This window comes from Manduca sexta, chromosome 7, assembly GCF_014839805.1.
Source record: "Manduca sexta isolate Smith_Timp_Sample1 chromosome 7, JHU_Msex_v1.0, whole genome shotgun sequence".
Lineage (NCBI taxonomy): Eukaryota > Metazoa > Arthropoda > Insecta > Lepidoptera > Sphingidae > Manduca > Manduca sexta.
This window is the reverse complement of record NC_051121.1, coordinates 9936486-9961818: the sequence shown is the minus strand read 5'-3', so window position 1 is coordinate 9961818 and position 25333 is coordinate 9936486. Positions and strand designations below refer to the sequence as shown.

The window sequence follows — 25333 nt, the reverse complement described above, 5'->3', positions numbered from 1 at the left end:
ATACCTGGTCCTTATTTAACTGATTTTAATACTAGTGTATGTTCAAAGAGTTCATCTTTCATTTTAATTCTATGGGGCCTCATAATAATTCCACCGAATGAAAGTAGTCGTTCAAAAGGTTCAGAACTTGGTAAGCAGGTATTATATTTAAGGAAGAGTTTTTTTTTACATTTGAACATCTGTTCAAGACTTTCTAATGCATTGTCTTCATCTTTTAAATATTGTAGTGTTTCCAGATCTAATCTAGTCATCGCCATTGATTTCAAATTCGTTTGACGCGCAATGTTGGCATAATATTGTTCTTGGTGACAAGGATAACGATCAGAGCGTTTATAAATAACCTAATTTTGAATTTTAAAAGAATGACAAATTAGAAAAATGAATTAAAAATTTAACAAAACTATTTTGTATCTTACAAATACAAAATATTTATATAAAGTATTTCAAATAAAATACTAAATACTTTTCGAAAAAAGTATTTTAAATATTAAATAAAAATAGGTATTTTGCATTTTGTATTTGTATTTAAAATACATATATTTCAAATAATTCACATCTCTGGATGTGGTGGAGGGGAGCCTGTTACCTCATCGGGTACAAATTTCACATTCCCAGCTGATACTGAGCAGAAAAATATAATATTTATGTCTTTATTAGTCTATGCTACGAATCCACTCTGAGGGATAGGTAGTATATACTTAATACTTGAAAAGTCGTAGCGCGCACGGAACACAACTACAGCATTGAGGTGGCACAATGTTATACAGACATGTATAAAAAAAATTGCAACCCCATTTAGCTGTATAAGTATAAAGCAAAATCTAAACTCGGATTGTCTGGCGTGTTACAAACCGTTTCGTACAATAAGGAATGCCGACATGTAGTTCGATAATTTAATTTTACCTTCTTATTAGAATGTGAGGAAGTAATGAGACAGGCCGCTGTAATTGCAGCGACCTTCGCGAGATATAATTTCTGTTACTGGACGACATTGTACGTGGATTGCACTGCACTTTAAATTATACTTTGCACTTTTGTCGTGCTAGGATAAAAATACCAGTTTTGGTCGTTTTCACCATAACAGCTTCAGGTTTTTTTTTATTAGAGACAGTGAAGGAGCAGGTCGTCAGATGTTATGATTTGTACCGCTTATAATCACTCGTAATTTCAAAAGAAGGATGCTCTGTTAAACGTGAGGATAAAGAATTAGGGAAGGCCGAGGATAATTGGTCCACTGCAACGAAGGCAACTTATCGCAGTCTGCGCAGGATAAAAAATGGCTTAGAATTTTAAGCCTGTCGCTTAATTCAATAGCTTTAGAATAGGATATAATTGATCATATAAATCGTGAAACGTGTATCTTCCGCAGTCTGGAAATTAAATGAAGAGCACTCAAAATATAAAATGTATTAAACACATTTGCCTTTTACTTTCAAACATCAGAATTAGAAATAAAAAAGTGAACGGCATTTAATTGCCGACCATGACAGCAATAGTGAGTCCAACGGTAAATCCGTGGATCTCGATCGTGCGCGCGCGCAGTCGTCGCAGCGGCCTTAACCGCCATGGGTCGTTCTTTGCGCTCGTTCGCCGCGTATTCGCGTCCCTTCGGAATAAAGAACGCACGATACGTCACAAGCGGGTGTCCTTTTTCGAAACGACAACGGTCCCAAATTGCGCCCACGGCGGAATTAAACGAGGAAATTTTTGCCAACGCCAAACCCTATTCGGAAGTCCCTGGGCCCAAGCCGATCCCGATTCTGGGGAATACGTGGCGAATGGTGCCAGTAATAGGGCAGTTCGATATATCGGAGTTTGCTAAAGTGACCAAGCAGTTTCTGGATACGTATGGTAGGATTGTCAGACTTGGTGGATTGATTGGAAGACCTGATCTCCTGTTTGTCTATGATGCTGATGAGATTGAGAGGATGTACCGGCGCGAAGGTCCGACGCCGTTTCGTCCAGCGATGCCGTGTTTGGTGAAATATAAATCGGAAGTCAGGAAGGATTTCTTCGGCGATCTTCCCGGTGTTGTTGGAGTGTAAGTGTCTTTTGTTTGTTGCTGAAGAAATTGTTGGATTTGAATATTTTATTTGTGTATGTTTTTTTTTATTTCTAACATTTCCGATCGATGTACCGGACTGGCTGGATGGTTATTTAGTAAAATACATACATATATAAGTATGTTTTAAGTAAACTGTTGAAAAAATATTAAAAAAGTATAAGGAAAATTTATTAAACAAAATTAAATGTTAGCTCCATTAAGAAAAAATAGGCAAGAATTTTTATGGTTTAATCATAATAAACTGTTTGACCTTCGAACAACTGGTTCGTAGTGATAGTTTTTTGAAAAGCTGTTGGCATTGAATATTTTTTAATACGCACTACATGATATTTTTAAATGATTCACGTCATGCTCTTATTTGTTGGCAGAATAAATATAGAAATAAATATATTTATCGCTAAACAGTTTTGTTTTTGCGTAGTTTAAATGTACCGACACGTAGAAAATATTTGATATCATTAGACAGTCAACACATTAATGACGGTTGGTTAGAAGTTAGAACTACTTTCACCAAGCGAAGCATTATAAAACTCAAGAGAGAAAATACATGAATACGCTGGAACGATTCACTATAAACAGGTTTATGTCGATAAAAGAAAGCCATAGACACTTGTTTTATAAGTAGATTCGCCATGGAGTTTCTAACTAATTTCAAAACCTTTTTTATATATGTAAATGTTACCCACATTCTCAACTTGAAATTGGCATAATGTACAATTGCTAGAAAAAAAATGTTACCCACACACACTGGTAGTATCATTACGCGCATGCGTAAGGATGTATTTAACAAAAAAATAGGTACTATATATTATATAAACGATAATTATCTTCAGCCACATGAATCCACTGTTGAATATAGGCTCTCCTAACCAAAATTAATTGTTAAATGTTACACCCATGGATTATAATGGCAGATAATAAAATGGATTTGATTTCTAGATCTAAAAATATTTGTGTCATTATTGGCACATATTTTGCATTCATTAGAGGATTAATTCGGAAAAATAAATGCATGCGAGAAATTAGTCGTAACCTACAATAAAAAAAAAAACAAATAATACAGACTGTCAAAGCGGAATGAGAGTAGGTGGTAAACAACATTTATCTCAAATTTAAATAACTGCCAATCATTCTTGTCTGATCAAATTGTGTGCAATTTGCTTGCAATGTTAACTTATTAATATTTTAGAGGTGTTATTGCAAAATATTAAATGACTGCTCAGTATTTGAACATCATTAGCAAAAGACGTTTAAAGCAGAAGGCCATGTTCTAAAATATTGTTTAAGACTAGCTTCATAACTACCTAGTCTTGCCATAAATATTGTAATAAAGAAAAAAGAAAATTGTTAACTGCAAATAACATTTATTACTTTTACAGTGTGTCAGTTTAATACATAAATATAAAACAATTAAAAATATAAAATCTTATTCGAAGTGGTCTCCATTGGCTGCAATACAGTCCTTTAAACGATGAGGCCAGTTATCAATAGAAGCACGCACTCTTTCCATGGGAAAATTCTTCACTGCCAATCGTATAGATTGTTTTAGGGACTCCAAATTATCATGGCGTTTAGAGCAAGCTGTACTCTCTAAAACTGACCACAAATCATAATCCAGCGGATTAAGATCGGGACTAGACGACGGCCAGTCTTCAGCTCTGATGAAGTCCGAAACGTTCGATTCCAACCAAGACTGCGTGGACCGAGCTTTATGACCCGGCGCCGAGTCTTGCTGGAAGGACCATACTTGGTTATTGAACATGGTGATGTTAAGGGGCTTAACTACCTTCTCAAGAATGGTATCTTGATACACTTGTGCCGATGTTTTGATACCTTTTTCACAAAAAATATGGCTCAGTCACTCCTTCATAGCTAACACCCCACCAAACCATCACTGAAGTCGGATAATGTCCACGTTGCACTCTGTCGACTAATTGGGAAGCTTCCTTAGAGCTTTGAGCATAAATACGGTCATTTTGTTTGTTAAAATGTTGCTCAATTGTAAAAATTTTCTCATCCGTAAACAAAATTTTTCTGTGACCTCCCTTTGCGTACCGCTTCAGTAGTTGTTTCGATTTTACCACCCTATTCTTCTTTAAATTATCAGTTAAGAAATGGCCAGTGCGTCTCTTATAGGCTGCAAGTCCTAAGTCATCTTTTAAAATACGCGACATGGTTCTAGGTGCTATCTTCATTTCCCGAGATAAAATCTTTTGCTTTCGGACAGGATTTCTTCGAATTCTTTCCCTTACTGCTTTGACCACCTTTTTCGTACGAACACTACGTGGACGGCCAGATCTTTTCTGTCACAAACAGAGGAGGTCTCATTGTACCTATTAATAGCCCGGTACACAAACATTTTACTAATACCAAGTGTATGGAGAGTTTTAAAAATTGCATTTGGCTCCATACCTACTTTGTGTAATGCTATCACAGCGATTCGGTTCTCTTTATCACCCCACACCATTTTAATATCGCAAAATATTTTACAATGTATTGGCGCCAAAATGAGAAAACACAATGAACAATCGTATAAAAATGACAGATTCGAAATTCAAATGTAATATTTTTTTATAATTAAGTGTAACAGTATTTATGGCCAGACTAAGTATTTCATTCAATCTAAGGGCCAGTTATTCGTTTATCCATACCTTTAAATAAGTAACTTCGTGGAGCTAATAAATACTTTAATAGCAACCTCAGTTATATCATGCTATACCAGTGGCGTAAGGTGAAATTTACCGAAAGAGAACCCGGCATTCCATATAGGTACGAATATGCATGAATGCGGTTTGCAAATCGTTCTAATGATAATTAAAATCACATAATTCACAACATAGTATAAAACAAAGTCGCTTTCTCTGTCCCTACCTTTGTATGCTTAAATCTTTAAAACTACGCAACGGATTTTGATGTGTTTTTTTTAATAGATAAAGTGATTCAAGAGGAAGGTTTATATGTATAATAACATCCATTAAATAGTGGAGAAATACTGTTATTTTGTTATGTTATACCCGTGCGAAGCCGGGGCGGGTCGCTAGTTCTACATAAAGGGAATCCGGTAGGAATTGGGTTATATAGACCCTTTGCTACTGATACCAACAACTTATTGGGTTTAGCGGCGAAAGCCTAGTTGGTTGTGGAACACACTGCCTAGACGAATGTCCGCAGGTTCATACCCAAGGGCACACACCTCTGACTTTTCTAAAAATATTATGTGTGTATTCTTTGTGAATTATCGCTTGCTTTAGCGGTGAGGGAAAACATCGTGGGGAAACCTGCACATCTGAGAAATTCTCTATAAGAATTTTCGATGATGTTGAAGTCTACCAATCCGCACTAGGCCAGCGTGGTGGACTAAAGCCTAATCCCTCTCAGTAGTAGAGGAGGCCCGTGCTCAGCAGTAGGACAGTATATAATACAGGGCTGATATTATATTATATCATTATTGGGTCTAGTACTCCACTACGAACTGGGATAAGTCATTGTATACCGGGAAAAATACCGGGTCTAAATCGAATTCAAGTCGGAAATTGCAATGTTACCAATAATATCAACTTTGTTGCAATGTGCAATGTAACTTAATCATTCTGACATCTATCTCGTGTTTACGACAGAGTGTAATCAACTGAAACCACAAGACGTTGATTACGCTTTCTAATACTCAGTTATCTTATGTTTGTGCGCATGTAGGCGTGTTTTGGTAGGTCTCTCATATGTGAGAGTCCGCTTGGGTAGGTTGTTACCACCGCAATGGCTATTTCTGCCGCCAAGCAGCAGTGTGTAGTCACTGTTGTGTTCCGGTTTGAAGGACATTGTAGCCAGTGTAACTACTGGACATAATAAGACTTAACATCTCATGTCTCAGGTTGGCGAGCGCAGTGGAATACCAAACAATATTTTGTAATTTAAGATGTTGAATGGTGTTTCTCTGTTTATGGGCGGTCGTATCGCTGACCACCAGGCGAACGGCAAGGTCGTTTGGTCATTCAAAGAAATAAATACAAAATTGAGACATCGAAATAAAACTAGTTTTCCTGTTTTATCGCTGATTTTTATATCATACTTAATATTATAATTGAATCGGAACGCAAAAGACGGACTGCAAGACTTCAAGACACTATGAGATCATTCTGCGTAGATCGGACTGACATCAGCAATTTTTGTTTTTAAATTGTAAAATGTAGATAATATTGTAACTTTGACTTTTCGGACCAAGTACACTTCCGTGAGCTTTGTGACCATGAAGGCTGTAAAGTGTTGTTGAAACGTTGCGTAAAATTAAAATATAAAACACTGTCATTAAATCGGAAGACTGGTTGTATTGCGATTATACTATGTTTGTATGTGTTTCCCTAGAGTAGTATCGGGAGGAGTCTTGTGGAATATAGTTGATAGTAAGTATTTTTGGCTTGAGATCGCCTTATAATATAATCACGGGGACACCATACATAAAAAAACCTTCACAGTCGTTCGATTAAATTAGAATCCAGGATCAGTTGATATTCGCCTGACAAGACAGACGGCCGATCGTCTAGGGTCGCATGTTTCTACGGTAATATACTTATACTACAATATTATCAATTGCATAAAAGTCAACAGATTTTTAGAATCCAAAAAAAATTGCAAGATCATCAACTTCTTATGAACAAAGATTATCTCACGGAAACGTAAGACCAACTAGTTGATCTTAAAAGCCTTCTTTTAGTAGTTGTTTTTAGCAAATTTGCATTCCACAGATGTTAGGATTCCGTATAAGCACTCTCATATACAAGTAAATAATAAATCCAAATTAAGTATGTACTTAGTTACCTATGTCTTCAATTACTCAAAAATAATGGTTCTATTGTCATGAAGCACGATTTTAATATTTATTTCAAAACGAGTCTCTTGTACACTTATTTATTTCCAAAATCATATAAATGATTTGTAAAATAGTGCCAAGGTGACTTTAAAATGAATTTAATGGCAACTTTGACAGTTATGTGCCATTGTCGTTGAACCTTGTGCCAATGGAAACGGGTAATTTGTCAATCATTGACAGCGCACTGTAAAAGGTCTAGGCGAAGTAAAATTTCATTAACCGATGAAAAAACGAAGGAGGTTCTCAATTTAACATGTACCTGTATATATTTTAATGTTAGACCACGTGTAACTTTTTTCACAGTACACCAATTTTGATAATTTTGTTTTCATAGATAAGATTTACTCCAAAGTTGGTCCATAAAAATTTTGAACAAAAGTTCTAAACCTAATTAAAATGTAATATTCACATGCAGCTTATGATGTAAATTGACACAATAAAATAACTACACTAGTCCCGAAGGTACAGCGATATTATAGTCAGAAATATAATTAAAATTACAACGTTACTTTTGTTAATTTGCAAAATTATTCCAGTCTTGTCTATAGGTAATATCGCTAAAACACCTAAGTAAAACTAAATAGTTTTCTTGCTATTAATTCCGCCTTTTTATTGGCCTTATTTACAGCTTAGACCTTATTTGTTATACATTTAGGAAATTAATTAATTAAAGCACAATAAGTAACTAATTTTATCTAGCAGTTGGATTATTAATTGCATCATGTAAGTAGGTACTTATGTATATAATATGAAGTAATAAAAAAGTAACAATATACAATTTTCGTATTACAGGAGTATCGGATACATTTAACTAAAATATTTAACATTCTGTCATATACTTATTAGGTATTAAATATTACACACAAACTAAACACCTAAATATTGTCCACCCGCTCTTGTTTTACAAGTATTATTTAACTAAACGCTAAATCATTATCATGACAAGTTCATCCTAGACCCAGTAACAATGACGTAACCTTTTAGCATCTAAGCACGTATGCCCTACGCATATTATTCGCCCTGCATTCAATAATAGGTGTGAAGCCGTATGACCTAATCTTCCTTTGCTCATCGATAGCTAAAAAAAGCTATTCGTTTTGGCGGGAATTCCGACTCTGCAAAAAGGTAAAGTGTCATTGATGTGTAATTTACACTGGGCTATTCCATGTACATAATAGATTTGTTAAAACAAAAGAACTACTAATTTTTATATTCCATAACTTAAAATTAACATACTATTTATAACTCATTTACAAGGAGCATTTCCATGTTGTATGAAAGAACAAAGCGTAATGTCGGCCAAAATGGTGTAATATAAAGATAAAAATAAATATGTTTCCATTGACAACATTATTCATCCTATTTGCTGTACTATTTACGACAAATTTGCACGCAGCGATTTCTATAATTGACGCGAATTGACGCTGAACAACGTCGCATGTTTATTTTTCACTTAACGCTTCGTTTAGTGCAAGGTTGGATGAGATGGTATTTTGTATTGTTATACTTGTTTGTTCTTCAGATATTTTTCTTTGTATCAAAATGTATGAGTTGTCGAGATCTGATTGACTGGGATACCTACCTATTTCTAAAGTTTGACATGCAATTGTTAAAAAAATGAATAAATTTCTACCCCAATACAATACCAAGTGCCTTGGAGTCCCAAAATATTTAGTCCTAACAACTCAAGTCCAACTACATTCCGTTCAAATTTCCAAATTGGGACTTAGACTATGGTTCAAGCATTATCACTGATGAGAAGATTATTTAGTCACCAGTAGGCAATTCTGTTTATTTTAGATCTATCACAAAGCAAATATTACAATTTCATAAAACCATAGTGTTTATTTTCGCTTACTACTTAAGAGACGCGTAGTTATGTTAAATTGTTCATGCATCCTCCATTGCTGTTAAATTGCTTTGCAGTTTTATCTAAACACTTAAAACACCTTGCTAAAGGGCTTTGCAAATAACTGAGTGGGTTAAGGATCTTAAAGTAAATACTACTTTTGTGCATTCTATATCCTGAATGATCATGTGTCTGATTGTACTGATGTCTGGTGCCTACATTCGACCAATCATCGTTATTCTAGAAACGCTGTATTCAAATGATTTACGCAACCATCTTTATTATATATATAAAAATGAATCCCTATTTCCTTTGGTTACGCCATCACGCGTGAACGGCTGGACCGATTTCACTATTATTTTTTTTGGTGTGTTTTTTATTGTCAGTAGAAGGTTCTTATGAAAGAAAAAATTCAAAAAATTGCGTGGAAAATTACAAAATTTAAGAAAACTTAACGAAAATATTAATTTTATATAACTGTCAATTGTTTGAAATAACTGTCAGCGATTGACAGAATGCGCGCTCAAAATTCATTGTTAAGACGGGACAACGTCTGTCGGGTCAACTAGTATAATAAATATTAAAGGTTAGTTTATTTTGATTTCTTAAGAGCGAATAGTGACAAACATAACGAATCTAATTTGAAAATTTGGAATTCTGGCAGCGATGATTAGTTTAAGAGTATTATTAGTAATTCAGTATGGGAGAGCATCGATTGTTTGAGAGCATTTTAGTCATTAACTATGGGAACTTATGGATTATTTCATAAATTAACATTTAGTAAATTGACCTGATTACAATAACATCCTAAATTTGTTAATGAGTTGACGAATGACTTTGATAATTACTTCCGATGAAATGATAATTATTGTAGGTAACATTCTCAAATAAATTATCGAATAATTTTAATATTCACTCTTTATACATGCACTAACGTTATTGAAACAATGTGAATGGCGATGTAGGAAAATCAGAAAGAGTTGCAAGTAGGAAGAGTTTTAAAGAAAATGTATGCGAGAAAAATGTATAGAAAATCTTTGTTTCTTGAGAGCCCAAAATGTAGAATTAATATTATGTTTAGATTAGCTATACTGCAAGAAAATATAGCTCTTTTAATTATTATAATTTAGAGGCAAATATAAACAGTATTAAATTTAAAAAGAATATTGATTATTAAAATAAAAATATTTACGCCCATTGGCTTCAGTCCGCCCCGTGACCGTGGAGACTGCAGTCTTCGAAACGTCCGGAGAAAATAATAATATGAATAACCGCGATATAATCTGTAAATAGTTTTATTTCAATAACCAATATATTATTTAAATGTACATTCGCGTAAATATAAGAATTCATTCAGTATATTGGTTGTCTCATTATTTCATGTTAAAATTTGTATCTTTACGTAAATTAATATATCAAACAGTGTTCTTATTGATGTAAAGTCAGTGGTGTAGATAAAACCTGTCAGAATAAGTCGTTAAACATGATTCGCACCGGTTTGAGTTGATTACCTTGCATTGACAAAAAAGGTGATTATATCAGAAGTGGGAAAGTTTATTCCTATACTGGGAACAGGGATTTTTTTTTATTGCTTCGAATGACGAGACGAGCTTGGTGTTCGCCTGATGGTAAGCGATACGACCGCCTATAGACAGTGGAAACACCATCCTTGAATTACAAAGTATTGTGTGGTATTCTACTGCGCTCGCCATCCTGAGACATGAGATGTTAAGTCTTATTATGTCCAGTAGTTACACTGGCTATAATATCCTTCAAACCAGAACACAACAGTGACTACACACTTCTGCTTTGCGGTGGTGCCTACCCAGGCAGACTCTCACATATGTGAGACCTACCACCAGAATATAAAAAAAACCTTGTTTGTTGTTGTTGCTTGTCAAAGACCACGACTAAACGTTACGTATTCTTTTTTTTAGTGTAAGTTTGAATATTTGTATACATATTTTATTTACTTACTTCTTGATTTTATACCGTTCTTAACTCGATACATTTTATAACTAGGTCATACATTTGTTTCATTGTTACCCTTATAATGTGTTTTCCTCTTTCCTTTTACATAAATATGCCTCCGTCCTCTCTACTCCAACTTACATGGGAGAGAATGCCCATGGCATTAAGTCCGCCTGTATACCATGTGTACAAAATAAAAATAAATAAATGTTATTCTTCTTTAGTTGTATTTTTGTCTGATAGACATTGTATTTTATTTTTTAAGGCAAACAGCTCAAATTACGCTGGTGACAATATACATTGTGATATTCGAAGGTCAACCACATTTCATAAACGATATAAAAACTGGAAAATTCTTATAATTTTGCTATGTTGAGGTATGGGTATTTGATTCTTAAATCCGCTTCCATTATGCATGATCACGTATACGCCATGTTAGGTCTACTACGCGAATGTTAACTGTTTAATTATGATAAGTTAGTTTAATTAAATCTTTCCCATCATGGGTGGGCTATTAGACTTTCTCGGAATTCAAATTAATGCTAAGACGCAGTTTTGCTGAATGGGATTTCCAAAATCGGTGGAAATGTCCACAACGGTTGACTAATTTTTATTTTCATTTCTACCTTAAATTTACGTAGAACGTACGTTTATACTTTATTTACTCATGGGAAACATACAGTCTTACTTACAAATTTATTTTAGCTTTAAGACGTGGTTAAGAATTGCTTAAATAGTTAAAAACATCACTAGTTCTTAATTTAAATCAAGGCAAGATGGCGGGTTTGGTTACCAGCTGATCGAGTAAATTTGTGTTTTGATTAAGCGTAACTTAGCGAAATTTTAAATCCTGGATATTGACGATAATAAATTTGAAGTTTTATATATAAACCTCAAACAATTACTGTCCTTAACAACACAGATCCGTCATCATTGGATATAACGTAATTCAATAAAAAAAACTTTAAATATTTTTTTATTAATGAATGTCTAACGCACTTCCTACACGCGTTATTTTAAAGAGACAAAATCGAGTTTCTAGTGGACACTTGGCCCACTTGCCAAGCGGGCCGCGAAAGCGAACTATGACGTGATGCGCGTACTATAATGACTAATGAAGTCCAAAAATGGCCTTAGCTATTACATTCTTTCCTTAACATCATTTGCATTAGAATGTCCTTTTCAGCAATTTGTAGTTAAGAAAGTGAGGTAAAATTAGTCATTGAGTTGAGCCTTTCTACCAAATTTTCTGATGAGTTTTTAGAAATTGTTTTATTTTTTATCAGAACTAACAAATTCTCAGATTTAACTTTGTGTACGGGCGTAGTAAGTATTATGATATAAAAGAAATTAAAAAAAAATCGATCCTTCCAATACGCAATTTTTTTTATACGAGCCCGGAGAATTGACTCCACTGTACCTGATTGAAAGTGGAGTGGGGTCCATTAGAATATTGACTGACGAGTGATTATCCCTCGGCAGTCGACACAATTATGCCGGTCTGTGGGAAGCGACTAAACACAGGCTGATCCCGGAACGCGACACACGTGGGCCATTATGGCGGGGTTTAACACCTTGTGTACGGTGGTCGCTATCCGGGCGAATATAAATTATCTTACCACCAGTCATGCAAAACTAATTAATAAAACAGATTATTATGTACAATAGTACGATTAAATTTAATGTATGCAAACAACTATTTAGGTAATCAGCAAGGCCGATATTAACATTCACAATCCATCTAAGATTACTTAATGCTGAGATGTACTGATTTTATTGAGTTCAATTACCTATAATTATTTTGAATGTTTACACGATTTTTTGTTAGGCGATTTATATGTCATGGGAAGATAATTATTTGTGCTTATACAGAAATTAAGGCTGAGTAAATCATTTCTAGGAAATCACTGATGGATTTTTTGTTGTTAAAATTACCTATCTAGTTTAGTGGCCCTATTAAGCCAATTGCAGCATATTTACATACGCTGTAAGTCTATTAGCTTAGGGTTCAATTCCCCAGGCCGATCGGGCTAGTAACACCTTTGCAAATTTTTAGATTCCAGTTATTATCTGTTACCTGATATGGCAATTTATGCCCCATATGACTAAACTAACATTCTGTCATTTAGAGTGGAAGCTAGGTGCAGCAGTGGCACCTCTGCTTTCCCCTCTACAGATAAAAGTGGTGTTATGCTTTCGTAACACATTACCTAACTTCTAATGTAATTAAAATAAATAGACGCGAGTCGTTCCAACTAAGAATTTTTATTTATTGCGTCAAGAGTTGTGAAATCTAATATGGCGGACGAGGCACCGTTGCGGCTGTCCACAGATTATACTAATTGCGAAATAAGATTTTATACTTCGCGCGTGTCGAAGGAATATAATGCTACAGCTTTATGTATCCGTTTTGTAATATTGTTAACGGATATAATATCTAATATTTTAACGTAGGTAATATAAATTTAGATTTTTAAGTTTATTATGAACGCTGCGACTAAAGGGTTAAATAAGTTTAATAAAATTCGACGCGAACAAACCATAACAATGTTCTAATTTCTTATATTAACGCGAATGTTAGACATTAAATTTTTTTTTCTGGTTTTATCGCGGTTTTAATATTTTAATTTTCAGAATAACTTCAAGACACTGTGAGACCATTCTGTATAGATCGGACCACCAACAGCTAAAAAATTAAAAAGTTGTATAATTGTAAATGTACGTAGATATTGTAACTTTGACTTTGCGAATGACCAACACCTCAGTCCCACCGTGACCACTTAGGCTGCAGTCTTCGAAACGTCGGGACAAAATTAAAATATAAAAACCACGATAAAATCCGAAAAATAGTTTAAATTTAATTAATAACAATCTATTTTTTAATATCTGTAAATCACGGAAAAATTCAAAAAAATATTATGGTAACATGACCATGGTTAAAGGTTATTCAAAAATTAAGATCTCGGTGCGATACACTTAGGTGATCAACGCTCATATTTTAGCATATGGTAAGGTTGTGGTCAACATTTTGCCGAATCATCGTGACTCGTGGAAATTTAAGGGTTATTGTGAATTAGACCTTAGGCTACAGTTTGAGAGGTTGCGATAATTGTTACTTTCGGTTTCAATATTCATAAGGTTTAATATACTTTGTATCAGATATTATAGAGTACACGATATGAATGGTGAATTTTTTTTAATTAGTGTATCTTGTATCGTTTTACTAGACTTATTGTTATTAATTTTATCCACGTATTTTAAATTAAACTACTCCTTTATTTGCATTATGTAAGGTTAACGTGCTTTATCATCGTGTCCGCATCTTTTCTTTTATTGAGGTTAAGTTTGAGTCAATAGGTGAGTAGTTGGTGATAGGATATATTTTATATCCACCCGGATAGTGATCACCGTATATAAGGTGTTCAAATCCACCATATTGGCTCACGTAAGTGTGTCGCGTTCCGCGATCAGCTTGTGTATATTCCATCCAACAGGCCGGCATAATTGTGTCGACTGCCGAGGGATAATCATCTCTCGTCAGTCGACGTTCTATTGGACCCCTCTCCACTTACCATCAGGTGCAGTGGGGTCACTTTGCCGTGCTAGTATAAAAAAAAATTCTTCTCTTACAAGTCATTTAAGCATTCATTATTTTATTATTACAGCGTGAAAGTGTTAAACTACCAAAGCCTTGAAATTTTCTAGCGGGTTAAGTCAATTGTTCTGGGCGAGACTGTGGGCAAACAGACAAACAACCTCTCAGAATCTACGCAAATATCTTACATAAGTGCTATTGATGATAATACGTTTCAATGTAAATGTTTAACACTTTTTAGTATGTTAACTTTTTTTCTCTCTAGTGGCGTGGGTGAGATCAAATAGATTTGCAAGTGTTCATATTTTAGTGAATTAAAATTTTTCATTTAGATACTTATTGAAAGCAGAAACTGCTTGTGACAGTTTCGTCTGGAAATTTTTAGAAGAGGCATATGTTCAGTAGTGGATTTTATGTGGATGATGATGATGATAGTTTCTGATGGTGATCTAGTGCAGTTATTACAATATTTACGAGAGAAGCATAAAGTTTATTGGTTTACAAAGGCTGTCGTTAATCTAGCATTGAGTCACTTATGGTAAATTTCATAAAATTGATTTCTAACAAAACATGTATAATATTAGTTAAGTTACATTGTAATTAGAAATCAAACATTCCATTTGTCATCTGCAGGCTATGTAATAATTATCGAGAATCCAGATCAAGTGTTTGTAATTCCGAACGCGTTCGCGTCAACAGCCAATGGCGGATCAGCTAGATACATTTTAATTCCTCAAGCGATTTCTACCGAGCAATGCTGTCATAACTCCAGATATACCGGTGGGATTGCGTATTAATTATGGAAGTAACGTATCAAAACAATTTTGAATTTAGAACTAAAAGTAGTAAAAATAAAAAATATAATTAGTTAGTTGGCAGCATGGTTTTTGACTTTAGTCGTTTTTTTATGAAATTAATAAAAAAACGTTCAGGGTTTAGCATTATATATTTTTTTATATCTTATAGCCAGTTTAATAACTCGTTTGTCCTTTCACTGTAAAAAATTAAGCTATTGTTTTCGGAGATAAAGTGAGCGAAGGATAGATTTGGAAGATGTAATCCACCTTGGACTAAAATTGAATAAGGGACATATTACGATATTCTTTATGACAGTGACTAAAATAATTTATATTGAATATACTGTCCCAAAAATAATTTTGCAACAATACCATATTTAAAGGGTTAACTTCTTATGTTAAATGGTAAAAACAAGGTGAGCGACCTCATTGCTGCTCAGTGCCTAGTTACTCATCAATATTCTTAGCGCATTGTAGGTAAAAGAACGCTGTAATAAAATGTGAATCTATTATTTAGAAGGAAAAAGTTTGGGATTTTTTGTATGTGAACGAAGTTTTTTTTTTTATTTTAAGTTTATTTTTTATTGGCTGCCAGTAACATGACGTTGTCTGTGACAGGCTCAATTACAGTTTAAGGAAATTCAAATTTAGAACGATAACTAACTAGTTTGGATATAACAATGCTAAGTTATATTTACTTATCTTTAATTGTCTACTATTTATTGCTATGATAAAAAAAATTAAGCAAAGGTCACTACAGGTGAAGTCCATCATGATTATAATGATTTCAATGTATTAATTAGATGTATTTTAACCTCATTCAGGTTGACTTGAGATATAAATATAAGATATCTAGGAAATAGAAAGCATACGTGGTATAGTAGATGCTGGTTGGTTCATAGCGCAATTCTCCGCCAATACACACAGTTATTCGACACTATTTCTAAGATCTAAACTTGTTGAGCGAGTTTTTTGCACCACTCCTTTGAAACAAGTTTAGTAAGTGACGGTAGTCTCTAAATAATTTATCTAAAAATATGATTTTGAAAATTAATTTTACTTTATCCTCGTCTATAAGTTATAACAATTGCTCTTCAGTAATGATTTCTTATGTTTACGCGAATGTTAGACATTGAAATAAAACTAAAAAGTTTTAGTTTTAGTTTTATTTCAATTGCTCTTCAGGCTCATGACTATATTGCTGTGTTTTGTCAATGTAAGCAGTAGTGAATATATTTGCAAGTTAAACTTTATGAACACTTAACGGCTTTTAAAATTTCACGCCATTCTCGCACGATGAGGGTTTGCTACTCTCTTATGATAATTACTGATGTTTTCATAAATATTTATGTCGCTACCAAGCTATTGCTATACGATAATAAGCCTTAATAATATAATACAAACCGAAACATAATAATGCTTATAAAGACTATCCCAGAATACAATAGTGCTCGTGTACTTTTGCTTGGTGGGAGAAATAGATAAATCCAAAGATCACGAAGGGGTACTTAGTTCTTTTGTTTGAAGCTGTTTCTGTTTTGTACTTATTCGTATTTGCGTTTTTGTCAAATTTATATTTCACACCAACTTAATGTCCGTACGTAACCATTGAAAATCAATGTTGCAGCATCAGTCAGGATGGTGTAGCAAGGAGCTGAATGAAGCTTCCCATTGTAGGTACATCTGGTATACTTGTGTTATATGCATCACACCACCACCAACTTCCTGACTCCGAGGTGCGACTGAGTAATTTTTTAAGATGGAAAAACCAGTCACGTTTATTTTGGGCCGACCCGGGATTCGAACCTAGGACCTCACCGTGGGAGTCGTACTCGTACCGTGTATTTACTATCTATATATCTACGCCACCGAGACAGTCGGCTATGCTGTTTGTCCCAATAAAAAAATATTTCTTTCTTTTTTTTCATGCATATTGTGACTTCCTCATGCAAACTGCTTGCCTATTATAGTAAAATGTGATGTTCAACAACTTTCACTAGGTTACTGTTTGTAATTTTACACACCTGTCGCTTTACTGCCATCAAGCAGGCTTTAAAACTTTCAACATTGAGTCTCACGGAGCCTGTTCTTAATAATGTGGGAATTTCGGTGTATAGTTTTGTGTTTTTATAAGATATATAATAGTATAGATTTGAAACTCCGTCTGTGAATGAGTTCGTTGCAAAATTTCAGACGTTTAATTTGGACCTAGGATTTGAATTAAAGATCTCTATAGGCTCATGGAAGCCGCAAGTAGACTAAAGTGGAGTCTATTAAACGACAGTCGAAAAGTTTAACTCGACCTGGGATTCGCACAATCTATGGGTATACACCACCGCAAGCATCAGCGGTCTTTACCAAGTCCAATACAAAACATGTCGATACTATGATCTTATACTAATAAACTATTTTCCAACAGACACGGCGAGCAATGGCGCGCGTTTCGCTCCAAGGTCCAGCGTCCAATTCTCCAACCTCAAACCGTCAAGAAGTACGTAGCGCCAATAGAGATGGTGACCGAGGACTTCATTAAATACATGGAAAATGCTAGAGACGAGAACGGAGACTTGCCTCATGAGTTTGACAACGATATACATCGGTGGTCGTTGGAATGTAAGTGTTGATAAGAGTCTACAAGATTAGGCCATAGTAAGCTCATTAGAATATAAAGCTAACTTATTTTTGTTGTACTTTTATAAACTTCTTAGCGAAATTTGAAAAACACATATTTTTGGCCTAAGTCATTAAAATTGGTAAATATCTAAAGTTTCATATCCGTACGTTAAAGTATATTGAAGATTAAACTGGGTATTTATAGAGCATTTTTAACGCGTTAGATCCAATAAACAGTGCTTGTCAAGAGCCTTATAAGAATTACGCTACGTTTAGATTTAGGGAAAAAACTTTTTCGAATAAATTGTCTATGATATTACTATCTATTAAGCAATGACGGTATCAAACAGCGCCATCTATTATCGTTTTCAGGCATCGGTCGAGTAGCATTGGATGTGCGACTGGGTTGCTTGTCTTCGAACATAAACAGCGATTCGGAACCACAGAGGATAATAGACGCGGCAAAATACGCGCTCAGAAACGTTGCTGTTTTAGAATTGAAGGCGCCGTACTGGAGATACGTCCCTACTCCTCTTTGGACCAAATATGTTAACAATATGAACTTTTTCGTTGAGTAAGTATGCTTCCATCAGAACGATACAATGAATTCTTAAGCTTAGATCTAAAATATCTACAACCTTAATATTACGTAGTCGATACTCGATCAATTTTAGTTTAAGGTAGGCTAGTTCAGTATTATTCGTACAAATGATATTATCTTATGATTGAAGTTTTTATGTATCATACAAAATAAATTCAGAAATATCATAACGTAGTAGGTGCAATGAAAATTTCGAGTGCGATACATGTACAGTCAGCTACAAAAGTAGCTGAGCAAACTGAAAACTTGAAAATGCTTCTAAATATTGACTTAAATTGAAATATTTATTACTCTTTATCTTAAATAAAGTTTGAGGTTTATTTTAGAGAATAAAAACGATTGTTGATAAGGACACAAATGTTTAAAGGCGATTTAAAATTTTGAATTTGTTAGCTACTTTTGTGGGTAACCGTACCTATTCAAGTAAAATCTATTCATATACTCACAGTAAAAATATATTTCATTTTCAGTATTTGCAGCCGGTACATAAACGAGGCCCTAGAAAGGCTTAAGACGAAGAAAGTAACCTCAGAGAATGATCTATCATTAATAGAAAGGGTGCTGCAGAGTGAAAAAGATCCTAAAATAGCCACCATCATGGCTCTTGATCTGATCTTAGTTGGTATTGATACGGTAAGTTACTTTTTTAAGGTACCTACGAATTCGAAGCCATATTTATATCATTAGTAAATTTCTAGTGCACAAAATGAGCTGTTATCTAGGACTTGCCTTCCTTCCTTATCTGCCCAAAATTGCGGCCGTATATTTCGGGCCAGAATAGGTCTGATAAGTCATCAGCGTAGGAGTAAATCGTACCTCGCATCTTCAACGAACGCTACTTAATCATTTCACGTAGATGTTAATTGCCAATGACAATGATATATATAGAAGATATTAAAATATGTTTAAATTTACACGTAAGCAGTTTTTTCCTGTTGTATATTTTGTATAAATTTATTATATTAATGTACTATGGAAATCATTTTATTAATGTTTCATCCACCCCCTTCTCTGTCTCTGTATACACCTTCTTTAGTCTCTGCAGCACTTAAAGGTTGACTGCGAGAAAATGCCTAAAGCATTAAGACCACCATTATACTTTCATTATATTAAATGTATCGTACAAGTAGGTATGCAACTAAATATGATCACACAATTGCAGATATCAATGGCGGTGTGCTCAATCCTGTATCAGGCAGCGACGAGGCTGAAGCAGCAAGACAAGATGAGGGAGGAGATAAAGCGAGTGCTGCCCGACCCAAGCAAGCCGATCAACTACTCCGACTTGGACAAACTGCACTACACTAAGGCTTTCGTTAGAGAAGTGTTCAGGTAAATCTATTTATCTTTTAACAAGCATACATCACGCCTTTATGAAAGGGTATACAGAGGTGTACCCATCAGTTGCGAAGGGTTCATATAACTCAATTCTTGCTTTCGGAATTTATGTAAAATCTAATCATCATTAGAACGATTTGTAGACTGCATTTATGTATATCAGTACCTATATGTTGTTTCGAGTTTCCTTTTGGAAAACTTTACCATTTGCCACTGGTAATCGTGGCACCCATTTTACGCCGTGTGGTCCGTCCGTTCGTCTTAAGCTACTAAAAGTCAAAATATATTTTAAGGACGATATTAATTTGGGCACTGATTCTGCTTAATAAATTTGGTGATCATTATGTTTAAAAAATCCAAGATTAGGTAATCAAAAATTCACTGATAGGTGCTGAAAATGTAATGAATTGCACTTTTTAAATTACAGAATGTATTCAACAGTTATTGGTAATGGAAGAACTTTGCAAGAAGATGACGTCATTTGCGGGTATCACATTCCTAAAGGGGTGAGTAGATTATTATTCAACTCTCGTCGTGTGTTGAGATTCTTTAACAGGTTAATCCCTAAGGGAGCCAGTTACTATTATAAAAAGTAATTTAGGTATTAATCTAGGACATGGTCTATAGATGTACCAAATTTCGCATTTTAAATATTAGTAACGATGGAGCCACAATCGAAAAAAAAAAATAATTTGATTGAATTGGATATTTTTCGGATTTTATCACGGTTATTTGTATTATCATTTTTCTCCGATATTCCGAAGACTTTGTAGCCTTCATGGGAACGGGGGTAGAGATTGAAGTGGTCGACTGAAAAGTCAATATTTTTTAGCTGTTGACGGTCCGATCTACGCAAAAAGAGCTCACAGTGTCTTAGAGACATACCCCCTTATTCATAAACGTTTTTTATCTAAGGACGGAGTAAAGCTGTGATAACAAGCCTGTTTCTCAGTGCCCAACGGCACTGAGAATAGACATAGGGCCGTTGTGATTGGTTATTATTGTTGTATTTCAATATTAGCCAATCACAACGGCCCTACGTCTACGCACTACGAAGACTGCCATGCCGTCAGCACTGAGAAACAGACTTGTTATCACAGTCTTACTCGGTCGTTAGATAAAAAACGTTTATGAATAAGGGGGATAGAGTTTTATTTTAATGAATTGAAGATATTAGCATAGCGTAATAATTATGAACCATGATCACATTATCAGATGCAATAAGTCTGACTTCACAGTGACTTAAAGACAAATAGTATTTCAATTAATTGAAGATATCAGCATAGCATAATAATTATGAACCATCATCACATTATCAGATGAAATAAGTCCAGACAAAATTCTTTGTTTCTAGGTTCAAGTCGTATTCCCAACGATCGTAACTGGCAACATGGATCAGTTCGTCTCCAACCCTGAGGAGTTCAGGCCGGAGCGCTGGCTGGAGAGTGACGGGAAGCTGCATCCCTTCGCCTCCCTTCCCTACGGCTTCGGTGCCCGCATCTGCCTCGGCCGGCGGTTCGCTGATCTCGAGATACAAATCTTACTAGCCAAGGTAAATGAAAGTGCCAAATTAATTGTCTTATCTTAAGTATAGGGTACTCAGGTTGTGCCTACCCGTATGGCCTGCGTGTGGGTGCCTAGTTCGCGGGAGCAAAAATAATGTCTGCAATTGCAATTATGACCCTAGGCTGCGACCTATCTGAAACTAGCATGAAGACCTTTTCTGTTGATCAAAAATTGTTCTGTGTTCTATTCAAACGATGCTCCTCATTGTTCAAGAATAAGTTATAAAAATCGACTTACTTTATGTTCTTTTAATTCACTGTGAAAATTAAGTAAATATATAAACTGATGTATGTTTGCAGTTACTTCGTCGATATCGTCTGGAATACCACCACGAGCCTCTGGAGTACGCGGTGACGTTCATGTACGCGCCGGACGGACCGCTGCGCTTGCGCATGGTTGAACAAACATAATACTTGACTATGGAGTATATTGACTCAATACGCCACCAAAGTAGCTGTTTATTATTAAAGAATCGTACTTTCAACATTAAATATGTCGTAGAATCTAAGGCTTTTTGGGTAATTTGTGAAGTTATTTACTATGTGTGATATTCATCTTTCTTTTGATTTTCTTTCTTCTAAATATTCCTCTGTTATTCAAAATATCTAACATGTTTCCATTGTTGAAAGTTGGTTATGTTGATAATGGTTATAAGTTTTATAATTGATATGTAGAGCTATAAATTACTAGAGGATTAACAATTATATTTATTTTATATTCTGTGAGGTAATTGCTTTATATAAATGTATGAAATAGTATTTTAGGAATTATGGAAATGTTTATACAATCTATTATTGTAATATGCATATTATGTAAATAAAGTTTAGATTATATTGTATGGTTTTTTGTGTTTATTTTTTGGTATTATGGCCTAAAACGGCATCTATAGTTCTACTTAGATGATTCAAATTCGTTTGATCGTTAACATCCTCAGTGAGATTTGAATGTACCAATTTTACATTGACATAAGATATTAAGACATCTTATATCTAAGAGTGAGGAGCAACAGTGGAGTGTCACGCAGTTGTAGTTCAAAGTTCTGTATGATGTTGCTATTTATGGATGGTCGTATCACTTACCATCAGTTGAACGGCATACTCGTCTCGTCTTTAAAATGAAATAAAAAATTATATAAATCAAATATTGTAAAAATGACTCTTAGATTTTTCACAGCAAATGTTTGTATTTCAAGTTTTGCAAATATTTCGTTGAACCAACATAAAACCTTAAGGTTTACTCAAAGTAAATACTTAGTCTTGCTAATCGTAATAAAAAATGTTTCGTGGATGGAAATGAGATGTTAAAAATTTTACATGTCTAAATGTTTGAGGTACAAAAATATTGTATTAAGATTTGTGAGTTTTATATATAGAAAGTCAGAAATTTGTATGTTTATTGTAATGTAATTCATTTGCTAAGTCCCATGTAATAAGGTTGCTTTTTAGCGGGCACATTTCCAAAGTAGTGGTGGATATTGCGTAAAAAACCTAACATTACTATATTATACTCGAGACCTCAGCATACCACTTGAACTGCAATATACCTACGCAACAGGGCAGTTAACAGTTACTTTATTTAATACTTTATTCTTCAGTAACATCTAGTTAAAGATAATTTTAAAATGCAAGCGAAGCCAGGAAAGATAGAATGTATAAAGAAAACAAAGTAAGACTAAGTTGAGCAAATATTTGACCAAACCGGATCGTACGCGACCAAGCCCACAAAGCCAATATGCTTCCTCGAGTTCTTATGTAAGCTCCATTTGTATTGTACATTGTTAACTACGCTAAAGAATGTCAAGGTATTCGCAAATCCGTTGCCATGCCATTTGATCAAATATTTGGTTATAGATCGTGCCAATTGATGAATTGTCCAATATTTGATTATTGATTTGCTCAGTAAAAACTGTGAGAACCCAAAGTCTTCAGTACCTACACATAAGATATTAAGGCTTATAACAAAATGACTTTTTACAGAGGCAAATTACAAAGTGTTTACTTGCAAAAGTAAATACACTTCTATTGCATCATGTGCCACGCCATTTTTTACTCTTTGAATTTTGAAAACACGCACATTACCTATAAGGTTCGAACGCTCTCATTGGCTGAACGCGCATGTAGCATCATCGGGAGCCAATAGCGAGGAATTCCCGAAGTAACCCGAGGTTTAATCCAAAGGTGACCATGCCCGTTACAGACTGAAAATTGAAATTCCACCAAACACCTGACTATTATCTAGATTGAGATGCAGTTCAAAGGTTTGTACTCGTAAATGTTGCATTACCCTCTTATTCATAAACGTTATTTATCTAAGGACGGAGCATTGTTGTGATAACAAGTCTGTTTCTCAGTGCTAACGGCATGGCAACCTTCGCAGTGCGTAGACATACTTGAATGTAGTTGGCTGTCAAAAAAACAAAGCTGAGAAACAGATTTGCTATCACAGCAATACTCAGTCCTTAGATAAATAACGTCTATGAATAAGAGGGTTAGTCTTTAGGGTTGACAGGAAATGTAGACGTATGCGGACATGAGGGAGGTAAAATTAACTTTCTATGCATTTATAATTTTAAGGCATTTAAAATATATAATTGTAATATTAAGAAAGCAACATTTGTGAATAATCTTACTATCCTACTCTTACAAATATTATAAATACGAAAGTTTGTCAAAACATATGGACGTTTGAATATTTATTAGAAGTAAACGCAGAAATACCTGAACGGATTCGGATGAAATTTGGTATACAGATAGTCTATGTCTTGGATTAACACATAGGCTTTGATCCCGGTTAATTGCTCCCATGGGAAATAATGGGATTTTTAATTAGATTTTTCAGTAGATGACGGTAGCGTCGGATAGATGGCGCTATAAATCGTGACAGTGTTTTGTGCACTATTGTAACGTTATAGATTTTTCATGCAGGCGAAACCATGGGCAACACCTTTATTGACCTTTTGTAATCCTCTTACATCAGCTACTTAAATTAAATTCATTTTAGCTAGTAAAATTCTGTTGTATATATATTTTTTGATTAGGTTTTGAAGTTAACTTGTAATTTAGATATAGTTGTGTAATGTGTATAACTGTAATAGGCATATATATCAGCCACTTATGATTTTTATGTCTTTAGAAGATTAATTTTGTACATATATTATGCTGTTAGTGTACCAAAGAAATAAATAAATAAATAAACACCTAGTATGATAGGTTTGATGAAGATATTCTTTAAACAAATGAACTTTTGTATTGGGAAAGGCTTTTCACGCGGACGAAGCCGCGGGTAACACCTAGTATGTATAATAGATTTGATGAAGAGACACCTGAAACACAAAATAGTTTTGTCTTTTAAAATAGTTCTTTAAAAAGATTGTCATTAATTTATTATTGAGTAATGATAACCTCGATCGAACATATTAATGAAGCTAACGAAACGTCTTCATGACCTTAATTAATTCTAATTTAGTAATAGTGTTATAATGGTAATTACATGCAAACTTAGAAAGAGGTAGACAGTGATGCAACTAATTTACCTCATATCAGAGCTTAATGCCGTTTCAAGACTATTTTACATTAGTTCAAAATCCGTGTAATTTGTACGCACACACACATACAATATCACGCATTTATCCCCGAATGGGTATGCAGAGGCGCAACCAAGGCACCCAATTTTCGCCAAGTATCTTCCGTCCCATGATGTGATAGCGGACGAGCCTATCGCCATATGCACAAATTCCAGACTCCGGTCTGATACTGAGCAGAAAAAACCCAAATATCACTTTGCACGACCCGGGATTTGAACCCAGGACCTAAGAGCGCTGTCGTATCGTGTAATTTTTTCTCAAAATTGCTAATTCTGCTTTCCTGTGACCTTTTAGTTGTGTTTTTGCATTGAGCTTGGTTGAGTCTACTTCTTAGTAATCTACTCCCAAATTGACAAGTGGTGTATAGTTTATGTAAAATAATTTTATTTAGTTGTGTTTTGAAGGAGGTTTAATTTTTTGTTTAAAGTTTTTTCTTGCATTCAATATGGGGATAATCTATAATTACCTACCCTATTTCAATTAAGAAATCT

General features: G+C 34.5%; 1 protein-coding gene across 1 annotated transcript; it reads left to right on the top strand.

Annotated features, from left to right (window-relative positions):
* The first annotated feature begins 1515 nt into the window (after positions 1–1515).
* LOC115446072 (probable cytochrome P450 301a1, mitochondrial) lies at positions 1516–22102 on the top strand. The gene is made up of 8 exons (XM_030172630.2): positions 1516–2041; positions 17561–17754; positions 18127–18328; positions 18826–18988; positions 19518–19687; positions 20121–20199; positions 21048–21245; positions 21559–22102. Exons 1-8 carry the CDS (start codon positions 1566–1568, stop codon positions 21667–21669), a joined length of 1593 nt encoding a protein of 530 aa, XP_030028490.2. The 5' UTR covers positions 1516–1565; the 3' UTR covers positions 21670–22102.
* The last annotated feature ends 3231 nt before the right edge of the window (positions 22103–25333 follow it).